This window comes from Charadrius vociferus, unplaced genomic scaffold (genome assembly GCF_000708025.1).
Source record: "Charadrius vociferus isolate BGI_N301 unplaced genomic scaffold, ASM70802v2 scaffold411, whole genome shotgun sequence".
NCBI lineage: Eukaryota > Metazoa > Chordata > Aves > Charadriiformes > Charadriidae > Charadrius > Charadrius vociferus.
In genome coordinates, this window is record NW_009646935.1 from 299,887 (window position 1) to 315,609 (window position 15,723).

Consider the following 15,723-nt stretch of genomic DNA (forward strand, 5'->3'; position numbering starts at 1 on the left):
CGACAGAAAAACCCGCAGCCATCAGCAGCGGAGTATAGCAGTGGGTGGGCTGAAACCTCGGGGGGGAAAGGAGGGAGGAAGTAAAAGCTGCATCAGGTGCTCTGCAGTGGAGACGGAGTTTTTATTTATTCATTAATTTTTTAGTAGCTTGAGGGTTTTTTTTGAAATCTCTTACGCATTCCCTTTAGGTGCCTGTTGAGAATTAGTCTCTACAGGAAAACTTGCCGTAGTTATGTAGGCTGACAATTCATAATATGTAGCCTGCAGTCTTTTTCTTTCAGTTAATGCCTGGCTGGACCCAGTTATTCTCTCCCCTTTCCCTTCAGAAATCCCCTAAGACTCCAGTTATACGTGGCTCTAGGTGGCCCCGCTTGAGCAGGGGAGGTCAGACAAGGTGACCTCCAAGACCCCTTCCGACCTCAGCCAGAATTCTGTGACTGTGAACTCTTATCAGTGTGGGGGTCCAGTAGAACCTGGAGGAGCAAATCGGAAAAGTCAAGAGTGATATAAATAGTCATATAGAAGGACTGTATAATCTAGTTCGCACCACCTAAGAGCCTTCCCCTTCAGTGTATGAGCTGCTCAGAAGCAGTGCGCAGTTATGTTTATGAAGAGAGCTGTTTTAAATGTTTATATTCCTTAAATTACACATCTGTTGTCTTTACAGTGTCTCCTGTGAGTATTCACCTGGTGACTTGGTCTGGGCCAAGATGGAAGGTTATCCTTGGTGGCCGTGTCTCATATACAACCATCCGACTGAAAGAACAATAGTCAGAGGAAAAGGAAAATCCACTCGTGTCCACGTGCAGTTTTTTGATGACAGCCCTACAAGGGGCTGGGTCAGTATAAAATATCTGAGGCCATATAAAGGTAAGAGATATAAATAAAACTCTTAAAATGGAAATATGCCACTTGTTTTGGAAAACGAGGCATAGAGTATAGGGTATGGTATTCTCCATAGAGAAAGAGTGGCAAAACAAAGATTAGTATTGACTGGAAAGCATGTTTTGTACTTTGTAAGTTGGAGAAAGCAAGTTTTTGAGTGTTACAGGTGCAGTTGTGGTTATACAGTTCTTTAAACGTAAAACACTAAGCTCTTGTTTATTAGATTAGAACACAAACTTAAAACTTGCTTATGTTTTAAAGTTTTTTCCCCATATTTTTCCCATCAATATAAAAAAGATCTAAAAAGATAAATCCACTATTTCAACATTTAGCCATGAAATCCTTAAAATACTAGGAATGTCAAACCCAGTTTTTAAGCAGCTATTTGGAAACTGCAGCTTGTCCAAAAGCAAAAGACTAGGCACAGGATATTAGGTAACTAAAATTAATTCTACTGTGGTGCTATTTCTTTTAAACAATACAGTACAGTTCTGTTAATTAATATATATATTTAGAATTCAGAGGGTTTGTTAGGGTTGTGCTTGTAGTTAGAGTTGGTGTTTGTCATCTTGAAGAAATGACTTAGTTAACTAATGAAAATCAAACTAAACAAGAATTAAAACATTTTTCATAGTAAGTCTCACATTGTTAATAATCGTGACCTATCTACCCCTTTGTTTTATAGTTTTACTGTTGCTGAAAACTGTAAATCATTGGCTGTAAACTGTCTCATTAGTCAGACAAGTACTTTGGGTGTAATACAGTATTTTTGATACAATATAGGATTTGCCTATGATGTCAGTGAAACAACTGAATTTAAACAGTTTTTTCCTTTTTACAAGTCAGAGTTCCATCTCATGATCATGTAGTCATCTTTTTTTGGCTTGTTTATATTTAAATGTACTGCACTTAAGCCATATTTAGTTTTAAATTAAAATGGTAATGTTACTACTATAAATGTTACCATAATTTAACACAAGTGAATTAGTCCATGGTTTATATGTATCTTGCCTGAAGGTATTTTAAAAGAATCAAATATATTTTAACAGCTTGCTGTTGCACTTAGAAGCAAATACAAGTATGGAGAATTGATCTGTTTACCAAAAGAAAATTGAGGAAAAATAAGCATTCAAAACATTTAAGCACAGGAACACTGGTTTGTCTACAAGAAACGTAGTGAATGCAGAACAGAGTAAAAATATTTAAAATACATGCTTTGCTTTTAAATTCAGGCAAAAAGCATCTTTGTATACAAAGTAAGAGTGTTGGAGTCTTCGGGCAAGAAAACAGAGTGGTTTCTTACGTTGTTTTATTGTTTGTAACCGAATAAATATAGACAGCACGGGGTTAGACTTCTGCCAGTTGGGCGTGCAAGAAGTGGAGTTACGTGGAAGTGGGTGAAGTGAATATGCAGGTGTTGCACACTTGAACATGCAGTTAAATTATATGATGAGATTTTTCTCCTGCCATTGTTAAGTTGTAAATATTCAATGCGAAATATTTTTAGATTGTCTCACTGCATTTGCAAAACTAAAATGGAGATCTGGTTTGTTAATGTGTTGCATTTATGCTGTGGAAGCAGCTACTTGTAACTCCATGTTTTACTACTGCCATCTCAGAGAAATGTCTGTGAGAAACAATTCTGTTTGGCTTATTTCTGAGATAGTTGGCCTCCTACGAGCCAGCTGCCTTTTGTCTACCATTGACTGAGAGCTGAAGCTCCAGTTAATGACAGTGTATGAAGGGATTCACAAGAGCGGGTGTAAGGACCCGTTTGAGCAGATCCTACTGTCATATGCAGCCAGCTAAAGTTAGAGGAGCAGAAAAAGGAGTCGCCCTTCCCCATCTATAGCGTACTCTTGCATCCCCCGTCTTTCTTTCCCCAAGTTGAATATAGAATACGTTAGATATACCATTTACTTTCTCAGCATGGCATTGAGATGAATCTCGGAAATCAGTCTGCAGGCTGGTTGGCTTTGTTTTTGTGTTTATGTACCAGGTAGTGGAAGGAGGAACTGTGGTGCTCAAGGGATATGAAAGAGGATGAGGGAACAGTGCAGTTATTAATAGTAGGCTTTGCTTGATACCCTGCAGTGTCAGGGTAAATTGCCAGTGTGATTAATGATCGGCTAACCTGGCTAATGTTGGTGTTGGATCAGGATACCTTGCTGCACCTAGAGGAGCAGTTTGAATGGCCAGCAGAGCTTTAGCCAAGAGGTCTGTCATAGATGACTGATACCCATAACTTGAAGGTAACTTTATGGTTGAACTTGCCTACCATTGCTAAAATAGCTGTGTGGTCTCGGTCAGGTCTGCTGCACTGCTAGTATAAAGCGTTGCTTTTCAGTAGTAACTATAGCTAGTGTGAGGGTGTTAACAGCTTAGCTTAGAAGTACTCAGATGTCGTAATGAGTTACAGAAATAGAAGCAATCTTCAAGTGTTCGTGTACGTTTGTAAGTGTTTAAACTTTCTCTAGGGGTAGTTTATCAATCAGGCTGAATGAGTGATGGGTTGCTATATTTAAGATGTGGTGGGAAAGACTGGTAACAACATGGAATGTTAATTATACTAGTTGTCTGAATACATTTAAAAATGAAGTATGAACACTAACTAAAGGACTGGCTAAATGCTAGACTAACTTCAAATTCTGACAAATTATTTGTGGTTTTACAGGTTCATCAGATGGGGAGACACTGAAGGGAGGTATGTTTTATAGCACAAAGCCTGAAATTAAAAGAGCAATGGTGCTAGCAGACGATGCAATGAGTAAAGATAAAACTAAGCGGCTTGAACTGGCAGTATGCAGTGAACCTTCAGACACAGAGGAGGAGGAGGAGGAAGAAGAGGAAATGGAGGTAAAATTTTTCTTACTTGCTATAATTTTCAGAAATAGTGCTAGAACTTGTAAGTTGTCACTTTGAACTAAGCATGGAATATCCTGCAATTCTCTGGTACAGTAATCACAGCTTATCTGCTCTTTAATCATGCATGAATATGTCTCCATATGTCTTTTTTTTTTTTTTTTTTTTTGTACTGCTGCTGTGTTGTCAGGTCATACGCTGGTCTCTCCCCTTTTCTAGTTGGAAAGACAAGTCTGATACCTCTTTGGTGTTCTGTATGGTAAGGACTGACCTCAGAAGTTACTTAACTTCTCTAAGCTCTCTTCATTGATTACTCCCTGGGTAACCCAGGTGACCCACTTTCTCACTCCTAAAGCGCTTTTTTTATTGGTGCATCTTTTTATCTTCCGTATCTGATATTCATATTCCAAGTTCCTTTAAGTTCAATCTGAAGTTTTAATTTGTCATAATGTAGAATTTTCTAACTTTTTGAGTATTCATCTTAAGGCATTAAATTGGATTTTTGGAGCCTGCCCTCATCTTGTAGCGTAGCACTAAAATACAAATTCTTGTACTGTTAACACCAATCTGTTGGTGGGGTGACTAAAAAGAGACCTTTTATGGTGTTGTATTCATGTTGTATTGTGAATGATTCAAATATTATTTCAGTACCACCACCTTTGGGAAGGAGTGGTATGAGGAAACTGTCAATGGGATAGTGTTTTTCCTGTCAGCGTGGCCCATCTTTCTCCAGTGTGACATTGCCCTGAGGGACAGGTGCCACTCCAAGCATTGTGTTGATGTTCGTGGCAACAGTGCAGTGGGCACTGCAGCTTTGTACTCATTACAGTCTCTCCACTGCTGTTTTTCTGCAGCACTGGCGCTGGAGTTCATGAAGTTTTGAGCTGAAAAGGCTAACAATGGAGTTTCTTTTCTTTCTCCTAGACATGCACAATGACCTTGCAGGTTACTATAAGGTAGTATGTTTGTAGGTGGAAGTAGGTGGTTTAAAAAAAAAAAATAATCATGGGCAAAACTCACATAGGCTAGTACTGAAAGGATGCAAAACCCAATCACATTTCTGATATAGGTCTGTAGAAAAAATTACAGCATAGAGTTAGCTTATGGAGGTGCTTTCCCTTTGTGCTGAATTTCATATACCATATGCCTTTTGTCCAGTTTAAATGTTTTGTTCATCAGCATTGCTTATGCAAAGCAATGAATGAGGCTGTAAAGAATGCAAAGAGGAGGAATTATGCCACTGGTCAGTAGCAGTTTGATATCCAGAAAAAAATTAAATTCTCTGAAGGTAAATGGAATTGGCTGTGGCTCTACTATCTCTTGCTTGAAGTATTGTAGCTACTGCATTATGGCATACTTTTGCACTTCTTTTTGCAGCAGCAATACTTTATTTTGTATCCAGAATTTTTTATAGGTAAAATAATTTCTTTTTCCAGCAGATGAGTGACAGTGCATCAGGCAACAGTGATGACTGCAATAGTGAGGAAGATGTGAAGAGTAATAAGCGAGTAATGAACAGGGAAAGTGTGATAAAAGCCAAAAGAAGAAGAGTGTTGGACTCTGATAGTGATCACGATGGCTCTGATGTAGAGTTCAAGCCTGATGTGAAAGAAGCAGCAAGCAGCGAGGAAGCTAGTAGCGGTGTGGATGAAAATGAATCTACTGACACAGAGACAGATGCAGAGAGTGTTGCAGAGAGTCCCATAAAAGTCCCTTCTAAACGAAAGAGAAGAGAGATAAACAAGCCTGCTAAAAGGAGTAGCTTAGAAAATGACCGCTCTGAAACACCCAAAAGAGCAGCAACAGTTTCTTTAGAAGCCAAGTCTAAGTTGACATCATTTGCAGCACCTGACAGTTTTGAATCTCAAGCAAATGCTTGCAGTGGAGGCATCAGTGGCTTCGCAGTATGGGAGCATGAGAAGCTTGATTGGCTGCAGGAAGGGAAAAAGAAGGATGCGCACAGGAAACGGCAGAGTGACCCTGATTATGACCCATGTACGCTGTATGTACCTGAGGACTATCTCAACAAGTGTACGCCAGGAATGCGGAGGTGGTGGCAGCTGAAAAGTCAAAACTTTGATGCTGTGATTTTCTACAAAGTTGGAAAATTCTATGAGTTGTATCATATGGATGCAGTCACTGGTGTAAATGAGTTGGGCCTCATCTTTATGAAAGGTACTTGGGCCCATTCTGGTTTTCCAGAAACTGCATTTGGCAGATTCTCTGATGTTCTAGTGCAGAAAGGCTACAAGGTAGCCCGTGTTGAGCAAACAGAAACTCCTGAAATGATGGAAACGCGCTACAAGTCAATGGCCCACCCAACGAAATTTGACAAGGTTGTACGCAGAGAAATATGCAGAATTATCACTAAAGGAACACAGACTTACAGTGTTCTAGACTGTGATCCCTCTGAGAACCATAACAAATATCTTCTGTGCGTTAAGGAAAAAGAAGACTCCTCTGGACAACGTGTTTATGGGGTCTGCTTTGTTGACACATCAGTGGGGAAGTTTTATGTAGGCCAGTTCTCAGATGACCGGCACTGTTCGAGGTTTAGGACTTTAGTAGCGCATTACACTCCTGTGCAGGTACTGTATGAGAAGGGGAACCTGTCTGTGGACACACAGAAGATACTGAAGGGCTCACTTGTTTCTTGCATTCAGGAAGGGCTGATCTCTGGTTCCCAGTTCTGGAATGCATCTAAAACACTAAAAGTCCTTCTCGAAGAAGGATATTTCAAGGAAAAACAGAACTCTGAAAACGGATGTTCTCTACCCTCTGTAATCAAATCTCTGACTTCAGAGAGTGACTCGCTGGGATTAACTCCTGGTGAAAACAGTGAATTAGCTTTGTCAGCTCTTGGGGGATGTGTCTTCTATCTCAAAAAATGTCTGATTGATCAGGAGCTGTTATCGCTGGCAAACTTCGAGGAGTATGTCCCTGTGGATATTGATACTGCAAAAACTACGAGTTCAAGTAGTTTCTTTGCCAAAACTGACCAGCGGATGGTGCTGGATGGAGTCACCCTGATGAACTTGGAAGTCCTGCAGAATGGAACCAATGGAACCACAGAAGGTACTTTGTTGGAAAGGATTGATTCTTGTTGTACGCCATTTGGGAAGCGACTCCTGAAACAGTGGCTCTGTGCTCCACTTTGTAATCCTAAATCCATCAACGATCGTTTAGATGCTGTTGAGGACCTTCTGGCAGTGCCAGATAAAATGTCAGAAGTTAGTGAGCACCTGAAGAAACTTCCTGACCTTGAAAGGCTGCTCAGCAAAATTCACAGTATTGGATCGCCACTTAAAAGTCAGAACCATCCTGACAGCAGGGCCATCTTTTACGAAGAAATCAAATACAGCAAAAAAAAAAATTGCTGACTTTTTGTCTGCACTGGAGGGGTTTAAAGTAATGAATGAAATTGTCGATGTCATGGAAGAAATTGCCAGTGACTTCAAATCTAAAGTCCTTAAGCAGCTAGTCACCCGCAAAGCCAAAAATCCAAATGGCCGCTTCCCAGACTTGAGCGGAGAGCTTAAAAGATGGGATACTGCTTTTGATCATAACCAGGCTCGAAAGACAGGAGTGATTACTCCGAAGGCGGGTTTTGACCCCGATTATGATAAAGCACTACAGGATATTAAATCTGTTGAGGAAGATCTCCACAAGTACCTGGATAAGCAACGCAAACTGCTTGGATTCAAATCCATGCTGTACTGGGGGGCAGGAAAAAACCGATATCAAATGGAAATACCGGAAAGTGCAATATCACGTAATTTGCCTGAGGAGTACGAGTTGAAGTCAACCAGGAAGGGATATAAACGTTACTGGACCAAGGAGATTGAGAAGATGCTGGCTGCAATGGTTAATGCTGAAGAGCGCAGAGATGCAGCGCTAAAAGACTGCATGAGGCGTTTGTTTTACAACTTCGATCAAAATAGCAAAGACTGGCAGACAGCGGTGGAATGCATTGCTGTGTTAGGTAAGAGGTTTTCTTCATTTTGACATATAGTAAAAATACTCTTGTATAGTAAATGATGAAATCTGATCTGGATAAGCAAAAAAGGCTTGTTGCCAGCTCTGAATTTGTATTTTAAAAACTCTGATTGTGATTACAGCATTGGTAATTAACAGTGATCACCTGTTTCCTTCCTGTCAGTAAATGGCAGTGCAGTTGCTGGGTCTTGATGTTTGCAAGCTCGCACTTCATTCCTGTGGTGTGATTGTAGGTGTGCTGCTGAGTATTTCTCACAGCTCAGTGTAGCCTGGTGGGTTTCTCACTGCTCCTAGGAATCTCGTGTATGGATTAGTAGCTTCTTATTAAATGTAGGCAGTGATGCAGATGGGGTATAAAAATCTAATGTGCTAGTCATCTCCTTTCCATCTGAGTAGGCTGCTTTCTCAGCAGCCTTTAAAAATAAAAAGATGATCATTGTCATTGCGTTGAAGAATGTAGTCTAGTAGGAAGACTTCTACCCCAGAAATTTAAGGAAGATTTGTGGAAGTCTTCTGTATTCCCTTCTCAGGACTGGCGTTGTGTTGTACTGTGAATTTTCTGCTACCATGAGGCAGCCTGGGATGTCTTTGTTCCAGGGAAAAATGAAAGCTCTCTGAATGCCATGGGCAGAAAAGGGAGGACGGGCGGGCGGGCAGTCAGTGTTGTCTAGGAACGTATTCTCCGAGTGGGCTGGGAAGCAGTCACATGAGCTACACCACAGTACCAGGGCAAGTACTGAATTAATTTTCAGTAGAGAGGGAGACAGCTTTCAAGCTCAGCTGTAATATGTGTACATAAAGTCTCAAAAATAATATAACGTGGTCTCATTTTGTAGGTAATCAGCTTTTAGAACCTTAGAGCTAGGCTAATTGAGGGGAAGTTGTGCAGCTGCTTTCTGCTAGGCACACAGAATTTTAATGTTTATAGAAATTTATTCTGGCAACTTTCAAGCAGTATTATGAGTCTTAAAATAATTCAGTGTCACAGAAGCTGATTTCCTCTTTACTTATCTTGTTCCAGATTAAAAACCAATGCAAGAAAATAATATTTTATACACGTACGTTAAAAAAATAGCTTTTGAATTGAAATGATGTGTTTTTTAAAGACTAAACTAAAAACTAGAGGGGAGGATTTTTAATCTGACATTAGTAGAAATATGGAAGGAATGAGGAAGGACATTGTGAATATCCCCACCTTTTACTTGTTCTTCTGGAGTACTTCTTGGGTGTTTTCCTTAACAGGAAAATGGAACAGAAATGGAAAATTGTGTTTACAAAAATGCTGTTCGATGAGTAAATGCATTCCAGTGAATAAAGACAGAAAGATGAAAGCACTTACTGGAATTTCTCTTAATCTTATAGATGTCTTGATGTCCCTTGCTAACTACAGTCAAGATGGTGATGGACCACTGTGCCGACCTGTAATTCTACTGCCTGTGGATAGTGCTCCTCCCTTCCTGGAACTTAAAAACTCACGCCATCCATGCATTACAAAAACTTTCTTTGGGGATGATTTTATTCCTAATGACATCGTGATAGGCAGCAAAGATGAAGACAGCAGTAGTGAAGCTTCCTGTGTGTTAGTAACTGGCCCGAATATGGGTGGCAAATCTACGCTCATGAGACAGGTGATTGACTATCTACATGAGATCAAATGTTCCAGACTACCTCTGTGTTTTGCATAACGGAATTGCATGACCTGACTGTTTATAAATGTCAAAGGAGGTCCCAGCAGTGGTCTTCAGGGTGTGCAGCACAGTACAGCAATTACACTGTAAAGACAAAATATAAGCTGGTAGAAAATGCCCATGTTCAGATAGTAGATTTTCTACTTTCCCTTACTTCAGCAAGGAATAAGTTTTGTTTCTCTTATGAGAGATGGTTGGGAAAAAAGATAAACTATCTTTTATCTTTTTCAATTGGCCTTATCTAGGACTTGGCATCATCTGGCAAAAGACACTTTGGCAGGTTGAACAAGATGAAAATAGAGCTCAGTGGCAACTGGGAAAGCAACAGGGAGTTTGCTTTATAAACACTGCTCGCTGTGATAACTTGTGTTTTGAAAGCTTTCAGAGTAGCTTAGTCCTACTTGGAGATTATGATGCTGCTGCCTGGAGCTGTTAAAACAGTAGGAAGCTTTATGTACTCTAGTCTTTGTTTTAGGGGAAATACAGTTTTATTCCCTCATTTTGTGTGTGGAACTGAAGCTCCAAGCACATAGTAAAAATCTAAATATTTTAATGTTTGTTCTGCAGGCTGGTCTCCTGGTTATAATGGCTCAAGTGGGATGCTACGTACCTGCTGAAGTCTGCAGGCTTTCGCCGATTGACAGAGTATTTACGAGGCTTGGCGCCTCAGACAGAATTATGTCAGGTGAGTTTCTGAAATCCAGCTGTCCAAAGTGCTTTTGCCACTGAGTGAGTTTCTTTTCTTGCTCTGAGTGGCAGGTTGGAAAAGGGTGTTCTGTTGATTCTTTCAGGGAGAGCTGAGCTGTTTTCTCTCCTTGTTCAGAGTAGAAAAAGGATTGTAGTTATGCTCGATTTATTTTATATGCTTGTCCTCCATTACTTTTGACAGACACATAGGATCACTTTTTAATGATTTTTTTTTTTTTAATATTAAAAGCCTGCCTCCCAGCTGGATGCATGTCTGAGAAATATCTTTCTCGATATTATACAGTTGATTGTGTTCTACTTACACAGATACCTTTTTCTAAGTGTTCTGGAATAGGACAGCTGTTGTAGAGGAGTTGTTTTTGTACCTTCTCGCAAGGACCAGAGGTCCCTTGTTTCAATCAGAATGCCTGCCTTATGTCTGAAATCCGATTTCTCCAGACAATGGAGAGAGGTGGGCTTCCTCCTTGGAAGCAGTAGTTGACAATTCTTGTGAGTATTCTGTCTGTTCAATGGAGAGGAAGACAGAAGTGGAGGATGGTGCAACAACTGGAATGGGAAAGTCTGCCTGTGGTGGTAGGCAAATTGTCACGGGGCTAGAAAAAGTATTTTTTGTGGTAAGAAGGGTAGTATCACAGTTCATTTAAGGAAGGCGCAGATTTTCTGTGATCTTTCTGCTGAAAAATGTGGGTCAGTGAATATGAAAGGAGTTAAGCCTACTGAACTTGTTGCACATAAGGAATTTGGAAACGAATCATTCTGAGTTCTTAATTAAAAAAAATATTTACGCTTCCCCAAATCAAGGCTTTTCTTTGCAGCTAGAGAATTTTACTAAGGCTTTCTTTGCCCAGCTATTTTCATTTTGTTTAATTTCACTACAAAAAAATCTTGATGGAAGACTACTTAAGTACTTATGGTAGAAATGAAAAATGCCCTTTCTGCAAGAGAGAGGTGGTCAAGAAAACTGTAGCATTTTCAACTTTTTTTTATCAACTGAAAGCTATTCTTTTCTCTTCCAAATATGTGCACAAATGTTTTAACATTTCAATTCGTGAGGCTGAGCGCTGCACAGCAGAACTAGCTTTGATATGTTTTTGACACATTAGTTTCCATACTGTGTAGAAGTGAAAGCACAGCAACAGTTGTTCCCTGGCAGTGATTTTGTAATGGATGTCAACAGGACTTGTATGAAGTAAATTTTAAGTAATATCATTTGTAAATTGCTTATGTAATTTAGGGGTTTATTTTTTAAAGTGAATAAATAGTTATTCCTTAACACTGTTAAAAGTACATTAAATCCTGGAAATTTCTGTAAATAACTGCAGAAAATCAGGATTGTTGGACACTGCTTAATAATTCATGTTGAAAAACTTGTGTTAGAGCACAGCAGTGCTCATGCAGCATGAGTATGGGAAGTAAATACCTGCCTGCTCTGAAATTACATTAATTGCTGCTGTGTGTGATTATTTGGAATGAACCCTCTGTGAAGAGAGAAGTTGGTGAGAGCATCTGTCACTCGCCAGTGGCTGGTCTATGAAAAACTAGTGAATGTGGACTTCACACATGTGGATTTATTGTGTGTAAGGGTCTGAATTGTGTCCTTCTGCTTGTAATCTGCTAAAAAACAAGTTCAGGTCTAAATTTCAGGCCTCATATTATCTGGGTTGCTGGAACTCTGATAAGATGTTCAGTCCTTAGCAGCAGTATATTTCTTTTATCATACTTCACTCAAGTGAAGTACATACAAGTACAGCCTTAATTATCTGAGTAATTCATTATCTTATGACATCAACAACCGAACCAATTAGTCTAGTCCCTTAGTCTTTTTTTTAAGATTTTTCAGGGTGCTTTTTCACCCTGAAAAGCCACACACCTTAGGCCTGCCTTGTGCATTTAAGAGCAAGAAGGGGCAAAAGATTCTCCCCATCTTGCATCCTTTGTGCCCCTCTTTTTGTCCAGTGATGTTAAAAGTAGACAGATAAGGTGGCTTAAAACTTATTTACTCAATAGATTATACTTGTGCCCATGCATGTACTCTTAATGAACCAAAACCTGCTTTTTCTGGCAAATGGAACCCCACCATTTTCATGCTGGAAAAAAGCTTTGTTTTTGTTCAGTTTACCATCAAGCTTCATTTTAGCTTGACTGAGTGCAGATTAAATGGGGTTTTAGTTGTGCTTTTCAGATCTTTGACTAATACTTCATGGCTCTTGTTTCTTTTAAAGGTGAAAGTACCTTCTTTGTTGAATTGAGTGAGACTTCCAGCATTCTCCAGCATGCAACAGAGCATTCCCTTGTTCTTGTGGATGAACTAGGTAATTAGTCTATTTTTTAGTAGATGGAAATTAAATCTAAGATTAAAGACTAGCTGTTGGGCTGTCTAAATGGCAACCAACTACACAGGGGTAACTTTATCTTAATGTTGCTACTGTTTAACTGGTCAGTATCTATTTAAATCTCTTTAAAACACGTATTTTTAGGTGCCCCGGAAACTAATCCAACACCCTTCACCCCCCAGCATTTAATAGTCTATGTCTAGCTCTGTTTTCCTGCTTCCCTTTGTAGAGTTACTTGCAGCAAACCTTGAGCAAACCAGCAGCAAGTCTCAAGAGAGCAGAATGTCTTTTTCTGCAGTGCAGAAGACAGTGTGATTGTTATGGGGCAGATACTCAGGTCACCTCACTCTGATCCTGGTGGCTGTCACTACATCTTCCACACAGCAAGGAGGGAGAAAACTGAGAATATGAATCGATACATGGCAAACAATGCACTGCATTTGGCTTTGCTTTTCTATTTCTCCAGGCAGAGGCACAGCTACTTTTGATGGAACAGCTATAGCGAGTGCGGTTGTGAAAGAACTTGCAGAGAAAATCAAGTGTCGGACTCTGTTCTCCACACACTACCATTCGCTGGTAGAGGATTATTCCCACAACATGGCAGTGCGGCTTGGCCACATGGTACGTGTCAGTGTCATGCACAGGTACAGCATTTTTTCTTGTGGCAGATCTTGTGCTGTGCATGCTTTTCTGCACTCTTCTGCCCAGAGTCACAGAGGTGTTCTAAGAAAAGGAAGTGATGTTTCATGCATTTATTAGTCCGTAGGTAAGTATTCCATACACTGACTTGTAAACTTACTCTTTCTAGGCATGTATGGTTGAAAACGAGAGTGAAGACCCAAGCCAGGAAACAATTACATTCCTGTATAAGTTCATTGAAGGAGCATGTCCAAAGAGCTATGGCTTCAATGCAGCAAGACTTGCTAATATTCCAGAGGAGGTTATTCAGAAGGGGCACAGAAAAGCAAAAGAGTTTGAAAAAATAACCATTTCACTGAGAGTATTTAGGTAAGGCCTTGGTTTTCCATTTTGAAGTTGCATGTTGCTTAGTAGGCATCCATTTTAAAGTTTGGGCAGTGGTTTTTGCTCATAGTCTCACAGCAGAGGGGGAAGTTAAAACTATTTTTGTGACTATCAAATGTACTTCCCAAGCAGCGAGGGAGGGAAGTACTAAAGTCTGACAGCAAGAGGGCAGACACGATGAGTAATGCAGTATTTTAAGCCTTGGGTCACTGTGCTCGTCTGGTAAAGCTGACTTCATTATTTCCCTTAGGTATCTGTGCCTGGTGGTGGATGGTGCAACAAGTGATGCAAATGCTGTTCAGAAACTTACCACAATGATCAACCATCTTTAAGAACAGAAGCGTTTTGTAGTGGCGGTTTCTCAAGAAGGTGGTATCAGACAAAGTTATGATCTAATAAACTTTATTTTTTAAAAATGACCATTTTTCCATTGTCTTTCCTAGGAAATTAAACCCTTTAATTCTTACCTACCCTCTACATAATGGTTATTGAGTACTCCACAATATATTAAGTCTAGATGTTATGGTACATGCATACACTTTCAGGCTGTTGATTACCCACTGTCACCAATACACATAAATGGAAAAAAGCTATGAAACTGTATAGGGCTGTATATATACTTGTCTCAGCTTCATTAGAGCAGGAAATTGCTGTGATTTCCAGCAGGTTATGTAAGTAATGTCCAGACTGTTCAAAAAAAACTATGAACAGAGTAAAGTACAAGACTGTTTTGAGGAGACTTTCTACCGTGTACTTTAAAACATAGTAAAATTTCATTCACAAAACTTAGTTACATGGGTACTTTGTTTTATAGTGCATTATAGTCTAGGAAGTCTCATTAAAACACTCGCTCTTTTGTTAGGGTGGTTTGAGTACAGACTATTGCTGGGGCAGGGAAGGAGATTATTCTAACTTCAGAGGACACCAGAAAAATTGCTGGATATAATTTAAGATTAGTGTTTTCTCTTTCATAGAAAGAACGTACATACTGGGACATGAGTACAGTTACAGCAAGTCTAGGTGTGCTAACAAAACAGGACACATTCAAGTACAATAAGATTTTTTTGCTTGAAATTAGAAACAAACTACATGAGATTAAAGCATTAAAATCATATTTCTCAATCTGAATAAATGTTAAAAAATCAAAAGAAATGCAGAAGTGCTAGCTCACATTTTTTACCATGTTACAAAAGCAATTGGTACCCATGTCCATAAAGGCAGCAACAAAGAATGCTGCTTGTCTACAGAATAGTACTACTGCAAATTGGACTGCGTTTCAATGCTACTTGTAAAAACACCAGCTTTCAGAAGTTGGTATCTGTACAAAATTGCAGCTTATTTTTCTTCACTTCTGTCCCTTCAAAGTCTTTGTTTACACAGTAATGCTAAAACGCCCAGTTCTGTTATCCTGAGTCAACATATTGCCACTTTCTTTTTTGGTAGGTTGAGCTCCATAGTGTCAACACCTCACACATCCGCTTTAATACAGTCTCTTTCTGCAGAAATGGGCAAGTATAACTTCCTCCAAAAAAAAAGTTTTAATAGTTATGATATTAGAATGGCAGGACTTTCTTTCTGAAAGGAATTCAGTTGTGCTGCAATGTATTAGATTCTATAGGTGGAGCAGAGTCATATAGTGTATCTGTATCGTGTGTAGGCTCTCCAGCAAGCGTACAGGGATTAGACAGTGTTCCAGCACCACAGTCACAGAAAAACCTACAAAGAAAGAGAGCTCTTTAGTTTCTGCTTTACTCGCGTTGTCAGAGTTTGCTCAACATACGCTTTTGAAACGTACCTATCATGTCTAATGAATTCTACGTCATGTCCTTGATGGCACTTCTTAATGCAGTTCACACATATGGCATTGCGGTCTGTGGTGTTACAGGTGTGACATCTGAAGCAAAATGCATCATGTTAGGCATGAATCAAAAACTCACGAGCTGAGTGAAGTGCTCGGGGGAGGGCGTGGGGGCAGAACAGCACCAAAGGAAGGATGTGTGCAAAACTTGAGAATTTTACATGAACTTGAATGTCGTGGCATACTTTTGGTTGCTTGTTTCAAAAAAAAGCAACTCTGCTCTGCTTAGGCTCAGGGTCACAGTAACAATACATTTTCGTCAAGACAATGGGAACTTGTTTAATGCTCTTCCGTTGAAGTTGAGGAAGAGCACACGTTTGTGTGCGAACAGACATATGGCAACTGTTTTAGGGGTCTTGCTAAAAGAGAA

At 39.7% G+C, this 15,723-nt stretch overlaps 2 protein-coding genes across 2 annotated transcripts in view; one reads left to right on the plus strand and one right to left on the minus strand.

Moving 5' to 3' along the window:
- Positions 1 to 677: 677 nt before the first annotated feature.
- MSH6 (mutS homolog 6) lies at positions 678 to 13,827 on the plus strand. Its single transcript, XM_009894814.1, is given in 10 exon segments — positions 678 to 870; positions 3,560 to 3,741; positions 5,184 to 7,109; positions 7,111 to 7,729; positions 9,106 to 9,371; positions 9,999 to 10,116; positions 12,362 to 12,451; positions 12,939 to 13,093; positions 13,281 to 13,480; positions 13,746 to 13,827. Coding segments are annotated over 10 exon segments (3,798 nt in total). The 5' UTR covers positions 678 to 710.
- A 53-nt stretch (positions 13,828 to 13,880) lies between these two features.
- The window catches only part of FBXO11 (F-box protein 11), a 73,235-nt gene continuing 71,392 nt past the window's right edge, over positions 13,881 to 15,723 (minus strand). The window contains exons 22-23 of the mRNA XM_009894813.1: positions 15,291 to 15,389; positions 13,881 to 15,211 (exon numbers count right to left, since the gene is read on the minus strand). Of these exons, the coding sequence (XP_009893115.1) occupies positions 15,082 to 15,211; positions 15,291 to 15,389 (229 nt within the window). The 3' untranslated portion in view covers positions 13,881 to 15,081. The remainder of the gene's footprint in view (positions 15,212 to 15,290; positions 15,390 to 15,723) is intronic.